Raw genomic sequence first — 7,131 nt, 5'->3', positions numbered from 1 at the left:
TCAAAATGCAACAATTAAAATACTTCCAATGGAAGACTGGCTGATAAAGCATAATTGCGATAATTGCGTTTTATTTGACACTGCTTTATTATTATTATTTTTTTTTTAATAAAGTATAAAGTGTAAAATTTTAATCAGCCTTCTTAACTATTTGCCAAATAGATTTCGTATCACCGTGGATTTTTTTGCTGTGTTTCAGCAGGCTCAGTTAGGATGAACTGAATGCTTTAGGCTGCCGTCGGACCCTGTCGATGAAATAAATTTCAATTTAATTAGTGCAAGGCAACAAGGTGCAAGGTGGGCGCGGGTGGGCGCACCCAACACCTTTTGAAGAAACTCCTTGAAACCTTTTGAGAGAAGAGTTCAAGCCAAGGAGGTTCAAGCAACGTCCCAGCTGGAATAGCGGGCGGCGGGCTTTGCTGTTTTGTTGACGTTCAGTTCAGTCAAGTTCAGTGTTCAGTTCAGTTCCTCGAAAATACTGCAAGAAGCCAAAGGCTGCGTAAATATGGAGAGTCTGCAGGAAGTTATTGATGAATCGCTGCAAAAATACATCCTCCACATCAGCAGAGTTGTGGGCAAGTTGGACCAGAGTGGTCTTACAGGTTTGCTTATAAAATTAAATTTTAATATTTTCCATTTATGTAATGTACATATGTATACTTCATTTTAGCCTTAATTGTGTACATACACAAGTGTTCAAAAATTGCATTTTTTTTTTTTTAATCTCAGGCATGTAATGAATTTTTGTACTAATTTGGTCTTATTTATTTTTAATATTTAGACGAGGAGAAAGGACACTTTCTTGAGAAATGCCAGGATGTTATTGGCGAGTGCTGCACTTTGGATCTTGATCACAAACGCAATTTGGAGCTGTTGAAAGAGGCAGAGAACGTCTTCGCAGATGAAAGCAACACAAAGACTCCTGACGAGGTTTGTTAATATTAAAAAGGAATCGAAAGGAATCATCTTTTTCATTTGTGATTTTTCTCAAAAGATTTTTGAAGAGCTGAAAAAACAGAAGAAGAACAAAAAGAAAGATGAAGCCTTCAATGATCATGAAATCTACAAGAGTGTCATTGAAATCGTCAAGGAGGCCAGGGAGAAAGGTTCGAACGATTCATAAATATGAAAATAGTTAGTTCATAAATAAATTAATTCTTGAAGCTGGTTTGGATGAAGAGGAGATGGATCAGACTGAGGCCGGAGAAGATGGACTGCTTGTGTCCGAATTCCAAGTCAGCACTGTCTGTCCCATCAGCAGGAAGAAAATGACTGACCCATACAAATCGAAGGCGTGCAAACACACTTTTGACAAAGAGTCCATCCTTGCTCTCTTAAAGAACAAAACAAACATTAGGTAGAAAATTAAAAAAATTAAATTTTGTTTTTGGGCTCTTGCTTATCTTCCATTAAATTTTAGGTGTCCAATTGGTGGCTGTGGACACTTGGTTGGCAAAGAAGACTTGGTGATTGATTACCAGATGCGGCGCCACATCGACCGCTTGGACAGTCAGTAAAGCAACGGATTTGCGATGTGACAAATTTCAAGTGAGCCCTTTTATGTTTCATCAAACAATAAACGATTCTCTCAAGTGCAAGGGACAAAAACTTGAGAATTACGTATTTATAAGTTAAGAATCTGCAAAAGTGCGCCTAAATAAATTTTAAAATTTTGAGATATTTGCATTTCAATATAGTTGCTATGAAACTTTTACCATTTATATGATTTACGCAATGAATTTTGGTAAAGGGACTTATATAATCAAAATTAGTTTTATATTGGGCCACAATATTGAGTTGAATATATTACACAACTATTGATTATTCTCAATTTTTCATTGCTTAAATTTTCTTACTTAAACAAAATTATAAATTTTATTCAAATTTTGCAATATTGTTGTTGATCCAGTCAACGTAGTAAGCAACCTCTGTGTAGACCCCAGGGTAGGGAGCAATAGTGCAAGGTTTGACAGACCACGACACAATTCCGACCTGCTGGCCGTTAACAAAAAGGGGGCCACCAGAGTCTCCCTATAATTTAAAAGATAGTGCTGTAATTAAATGAATTACATGAAACTTTTCTTACGCTGCACTGTCCTTTGCCACCTTCGGGCACTCCCGCGCAGATGTTGGAAGGGTGAGGGTCACCACCATGGATAGCTTCGCACTCGGCGTCGCCAACAACAAAAATGTCCACTTCTTGCAAAAATTGCATAACGCTTCCACCAGACTGTCAATTAAAAAAATTAAAAAAGAGTTGATGGACATAAAAATTTATTAAACCTCAGGGTATCCCCATCCAATGACGGTCGCCGTTGCACCGCCATCAGTGACCTGACCCTGATTGACTAGCGAAACGGGCTGGACATTGGGTCCCAAAACCAAGGGATCGAGAAGCTAAAATTTTATTTATTTTGAAAATTTAAACTAGAATTAATTTTACTCAAAAGTTTAAAACTAACCCTGACAAGAGCGATGTCATTGATGTACATGTTATTGGGATCATAATCCTTGTGGATAATAAATTGGGCAGTATCCACTAATTGACCATTGCCTTGGAGATCAACATCACCAGCGTAAACATAGTAAAGGGTATAGTCCTCACTTGAACCAACCCCGAATCAATATAATGGATTTTATTTTTTTTTCCAATGTTACCCATCAACACAATGAGCGGCTGTCAAAACCCATCTTTCGTTGATAATGCTTCCTCCGCAACTGTGTGAACCAAGCCACTGCAGTGAAATCTAGATGAAAAGATTTATTTAATTAGAAGTATTAGAAAAATAAATACAATAAATTTGCACCTGGGATGGATATTTGCCTAAAGGCGCGTCGGTACCATTCACAATTCTATGATCACCAACATTCAATTCAAAATTCCTTGGCAGGGCTGATTTAAATTAAAAATTTCAAACACAAATTTGCACTGTTGAAACAATTTTACCCAACGTGGCGGCTGCCAGTGCCAAGAAGCAAACTGCCAAGCGGATCATTATCAAATGGTACTTAACAACGGTCCCTGTGGGTTTTTTATATACAAGTAATTTTATTATCTCTGGTATCATGATAGATCACAATCTTACAATCAAATTTAATTAAGTGTTTTTTTATACATAACCTCAATTCTGCACTTTGCATTCTACGCACTATATCAAAGTTTGTTAATTTCCAATAAATAAATTAAAAATTTGAAAAATAATTATAATAATGGTGAAATTATAAATTTATAATTCAATGCCGTCTGGAAATTCAAATGCGGAATTAATTTTAAATCAAAAGCAAAAAGTACATTAGGTTAAAACTTATATTTTTGGAAAGATTTGTTGCTTTATCTTAATTTTTGAATGATTAAGTATATGCATCACCTGAGATGGGTGTATTACCCAAAGGAGCGTAGCCTTGGTACCATTTGCTATACTGTTAGCTCTATATGATAATTGTTCCCAAGTTCCTTGGAAACGCTTAATCAGATTATAAACTTCATCTTAAAAATTGAATTATTATAATTAAAAAATATCCTACGACTAGACAGCTGCCAAAGCCAAGAAGCAGAGATTGCTGTGCAGATCATGGTGCAAAATGGGTTTTAAGTGTTTTGATTACTCAACAAAAATAATTTTATCTTTATAAACTTGAAATAATATTGAACTTTGATTTTTATAGAAAAGAATCTTTAACACTATTGATTCATCTGTTGTTTCAAGTTTGTTTTAACATTAAAAAAAAGATAATTATGTAGTATATTATATCAGATATGGCAAACTTTCAATGATAACTGCGATTTGAGCTGGCGGGACAGTATTATCACAAGGTAAAATAATAATGGTTTTCATTATTCGGAGATTTTTATTTTCTTTATCCGCTGCATTTATAACTAATTACAAAAACCTTTCTCATCAGTTTATCATAAATATTATCATATTATTTTATTATGCGGAAATTTTGGCGTTGATCCAGTCAACGTAGTAAGAAACCTCTGTGTAAACTCCAGGGTAGGGAGGAACAGTGCAAGGTTTGACAGACCAGGAAACAATTCCAACCTGTTGGCCGTTGACGAACAAGGGGCCGCCAGAGTCTCCCTATATAATAAAAAAGATCAATGTAATTTAATTGGGAGACAAATTTAAACTTTTCTTACGCTGCACTGTCCCTTGCCACCTTCAGGCACTCCGGCGCAGATGTTGGAAGGGTGAGGGTCTCCGTTGTGGATAGCATCGCACTCAACGTCACCAACTACGAAAATGTCCACTTCTTGCAAGAATTGCATCACATTACCACCTGACTGTTAATTAACAAAAATTGGTCATGGCGTCCATCGCTAGTTTATTAATTCAAAATACATATGGGTATCCCCATCCAATGACGGTGGCATCTGAGCCGCCAGCAGTGTCTTGATCCTGAGCTGGCAGTGTTACGGGCTGAACATTAGGTCCCAAAACGAAGGGGGTTGAAAGCTAAAATTTTCAATTGTGTAAAATTTATCACAATTTTTTCATGCTCTATTTTGATATCTTACCCTGACAAGAGCGATGTCATTGATGTACATGTTGTTTGGATTGTAGCCCTCGTGAGGAACAAACTCTGCAACATTGTGGGTCTGACCATTTCCATTAAGATCAACATCTCCCCCGTAAACGGTATAAAATGCTGGAATGGAACTTATCAGCAGTCAATTTAGCTTTTTTCACAATTTTATTATTTTGTTATATTACCCATCAACACAATGAGCGGCAGTCAAAATCCAGTTTTCATTAATAATGCTGCCTCCGCAACTGTGTGAGCCAAAGGATTGCAGCGAAATCTAACATGGGGAAGATTTTTCTTTTTAATTTTTCCGCTCAAATTTTTGACGCTCACCTGGGATGGATATTTTCCCAAAGGAGCGTCGGTACCATTCACAATCCTATGATCTCCAACGTTCACTTCAAAGTTCCTTGGCAATGCTATAGATTAAATACAAAATTAAGAACTGACAATTGCAAAGATTCAAATTCTTACCCAATGCGGTGGCCGCCAGGGCCAAGAAGCAGACTGCGGAGCGGATCATGGTGAAACGATACTGAATTATGGATGTACCCTGATCATATTTATATACAAGAACATGTCATATTATTTTATCTTTGATTTGTTGACTATGTTGGCAGATCAATCTCAAGTGCATGCGCGATTTGATGGACAAACCCAATTTGCGCCTTGTGTCGTTTTTTTCTTTTGTCACCACTACTGATAAATATTTCTTTTAGAAGTTTATATCTTTAAAAGATAGATTACAAATTTGCAACCTAATATATATTATCTACATATTCACAAAAAGATGATCGTTTAAAATTAAAATTTGAGCCATACTTAGCATTCAAGAAAATCTTTCCTTTTTCTAAGAATCTAAATGGCACAGGAACATTTGCAAGGTTGTTCATATTAAATAGGTATTTTAATTTCGTTCAGTTGCATTTTGTAATTAATAAGAAGTGTCAAGGTCCGCAACAGACATAAACGTGCTCTGATTTGATTATCGAGTATTTCTCAATAGACACAAGATAAGGTGACACGAGCAAAATCCCAGTCACGTGCAAGTGAAAAATACATAAAGAATCTTTTAAAAATCCAGTCTGCTTATGTAGGTACACCAGATAAAGATGACATTCAAAAGCCATTGTCACTTCTGTTCTTATAAATTTAATCTTAAATACACCAAAGTCATTTAGAAGCCTATCCAAAAAAGATCCCCTCTTTGTTGAAAGCCAGGAGAAGTCTAAAAATTTAATAATGAGACAAAAAATTAATCTTTAGAATTAAATTCTTACTGCATAAAGTCATCAATGTCCATAGTGCGGGCTCGTTTTTCAGAGAATCCACTACTTTTCAAAATGTCTTCAATTTTTTGTTTCATGTCAAAGTCTTTGGGCACCTCCTGAAATTTAAAATAAATATTAAGACATTAATCATGATTTAAAGAATGAGGCTAAATTTTACCTTATCATTGTGTGAGCAGTAGGTTAGGTAATTTTTATTTAGTGTGTCAAGTACAGATGACTGCTTAAATAGGGCACTCAGGGTTTTATTTTTTCTAACAAATGCAATTCTAGTGAGGCCGTCCCATTGCTTGAAATTAATGGGCGGAGGAGGATTTCGGGGCTCTAATCGCACAACGCTGCTTTCCACCTTTGGTGGCGGACGGAAATTATTTTTCCCGACCTAAAAGAATAGAAATAATTTTTAAAGTAATGGAGATTAAAAAAAATACCTTCATAATGATATTGACTTTGGCAAGAAGCTGAGTATTTATGGACAGTCTGCAGTACAACTTGTCTCCGGGTTGTGCAACTAGTCGCTGTGCGAACTCAAGTTGGACCATCAGAACAGCACACCTGAAGAAGGGTCGGTGCAGGAGCAGCTTAAAAATCAACGGCGACGAGATTTGATAGGGGATGTTGGCAACACACAGGTCAAAAAAGGGCAACTCTGCTTTTATTACGTCGCCGACTTTGATTTCCAACTTTTGCTGAAGAGGAGTGCACTGAACTCGCTTCTGCAGTTCAGCCACAAGCCTAAAATGGAGACAAAAATAAAATGACTGAATCTTTAATTAAATGACCACAAACCGAACGTCAATTTCACAAGCAATCACTTTGCGAGCTTTCTCCAAGAGCTTCACCGTCATGTTTCCTGTGCCTGGACCAATTTCAAGGACAGTGTCTGTTTGTCGAATGTCCGCCTTTTCCAGCATGCTGACGATGACCAAGGGATTCTTCAAAATATGCTGGCCAAGGTCCTTGTTGAACATAATTCCTGCGATCAAATAAAATTGATCATTAAGTTGTATTAAATAAAATTGTGCATGAGAGTGAACATAATATATGTAAATTATAAATATAACATTTTGGTTCTCTGGGCTCTGTTAGAATTGTGTAATGAACAAACCTTGCTTGGCAACGGAATCATGTTTTCGGCTCTTCTTTTCTGCTTTGATCTTCGGCATTTTTCAAGTTATTGTCTGCCTCAGTTCTTAAATTTGTAATTCAAATACAAAACTGATGGAGACCCACGTGGATTTTGCTTGCTGTGTTGATGTTTACAATAAAAATAAATAAAAAGGTCGAAAGGGGCGGGGCTTCCGGGCAGCTGCTG

General features: G+C 36.5%; 3 protein-coding genes across 3 annotated transcripts; 1 reads left to right on the top strand and 2 right to left on the bottom strand.

Moving 5' to 3' along the window:
• Nucleotides 1-36: 36 nt before the first annotated feature.
• Nucleotides 37-1,676, top strand: LOC132197329 (E3 SUMO-protein ligase NSE2-like). Its single transcript, XM_059620557.1, has 5 exons — nucleotides 37-602; nucleotides 782-930; nucleotides 995-1,106; nucleotides 1,165-1,357; nucleotides 1,421-1,676. Exons 1-5 carry the CDS (start codon nucleotides 506-508, stop codon nucleotides 1,515-1,517), a joined length of 648 nt encoding a protein of 215 aa, XP_059476540.1. The 5' UTR covers nucleotides 37-505; the 3' UTR covers nucleotides 1,518-1,676.
• Nucleotides 1,677-1,824: 148 nt separating this feature from the next.
• On the bottom strand, nucleotides 1,825-5,161 carry LOC132196361 (transmembrane protease serine 9-like). Its single transcript, XM_059618929.1, has 15 exons — nucleotides 5,002-5,161; nucleotides 4,861-4,946; nucleotides 4,716-4,804; nucleotides 4,520-4,661; nucleotides 4,344-4,457; nucleotides 4,142-4,285; nucleotides 3,939-4,082; nucleotides 3,526-3,589; nucleotides 2,948-3,022; nucleotides 2,808-2,893; nucleotides 2,659-2,747; nucleotides 2,463-2,604; nucleotides 2,284-2,397; nucleotides 2,087-2,230; nucleotides 1,825-2,031 (listed from the first exon to the last, which is right to left on the bottom strand). Exons 1-15 carry the CDS (start codon nucleotides 5,048-5,050, stop codon nucleotides 1,876-1,878), a joined length of 1,638 nt encoding a protein of 545 aa, XP_059474912.1. The 5' UTR covers nucleotides 5,051-5,161; the 3' UTR covers nucleotides 1,825-1,875.
• Nucleotides 5,162-5,663: 502 nt separating this feature from the next.
• LOC132197328 (probable dimethyladenosine transferase) lies at nucleotides 5,664-7,096 on the bottom strand. Its single transcript, XM_059620556.1, has 6 exons — nucleotides 6,925-7,096; nucleotides 6,606-6,792; nucleotides 6,248-6,551; nucleotides 5,977-6,198; nucleotides 5,808-5,914; nucleotides 5,664-5,755 (listed from the first exon to the last, which is right to left on the bottom strand). Exons 1-6 carry the CDS (start codon nucleotides 6,980-6,982, stop codon nucleotides 5,713-5,715), a joined length of 921 nt encoding a protein of 306 aa, XP_059476539.1. The 5' UTR covers nucleotides 6,983-7,096; the 3' UTR covers nucleotides 5,664-5,712.
• Between the last annotated feature and the right edge of the window lie 35 nt (nucleotides 7,097-7,131).

The sequence above is a fragment of the Neocloeon triangulifer genome, unplaced genomic scaffold (assembly GCF_031216515.1).
Source record: "Neocloeon triangulifer isolate White Clay Creek 2 clone unplaced genomic scaffold, ASM3121651v1 ptg000012l, whole genome shotgun sequence".
NCBI classification, from domain to species: domain Eukaryota; kingdom Metazoa; phylum Arthropoda; class Insecta; order Ephemeroptera; family Baetidae; genus Neocloeon; species Neocloeon triangulifer.
This window is presented reverse-complemented; position numbering and strand designations above follow the sequence as displayed.

What these genes read in the sequence shown, in the direction of transcription:
- LOC132197329 (XM_059620557.1), top strand. Translation starts at nt 506, where the DNA reads ATGGAGAGTCTGCAGGAAGTTATTGATGAATCGCTGCAAAAATACATC. An exon ending in GGACCAGAGTGGTCTTACAG is followed by an intron (nt 603 to 781) that starts GTTTGCTTATAA and finishes TTTAATATTTAG; the next exon opens with ACGAGGAGAAAGGACACTTT. An exon ending in AAGAACAAAACAAACATTAG is followed by an intron (nt 1,358 to 1,420) that starts GTAGAAAATTAA and finishes ATTAAATTTTAG; the next exon opens with GTGTCCAATTGGTGGCTGTG.
- LOC132197328 (XM_059620556.1), bottom strand. Translation starts at nt 6,982, where the DNA reads ATGCCGAAGATCAAAGCAGAAAAGAAGAGCCGAAAACATGATTCCGTT. An exon ending in AAGTCAATATCATTATGAAG is followed by an intron (nt 6,199 to 6,247) that starts GTATTTTTTTTA and finishes CTATTCTTTTAG; the next exon opens with GTCGGGAAAAATAATTTCCG. An exon ending in GACATTGATGACTTTATGCA is followed by an intron (nt 5,756 to 5,807) that starts GTAAGAATTTAA and finishes TTAAATTTTTAG; the next exon opens with ACTTCTCCTGGCTTTCAACA.
- LOC132196361 (XM_059618929.1), bottom strand. Translation starts at nt 5,050, where the DNA reads ATGATCCGCTCCGCAGTCTGCTTCTTGGCCCTGGCGGCCACCGCATTG. An exon ending in TGGGAAAATATCCATCCCAG is followed by an intron (nt 4,805 to 4,860) that starts GTGAGCGTCAAA and finishes TCCCCATGTTAG; the next exon opens with ATTTCGCTGCAATCCTTTGG. An exon ending in TTGGATGGGGATACCCATAT is followed by an intron (nt 4,286 to 4,343) that starts GTATTTTGAATT and finishes GTTAATTAACAG; the next exon opens with TCAGGTGGTAATGTGATGCA.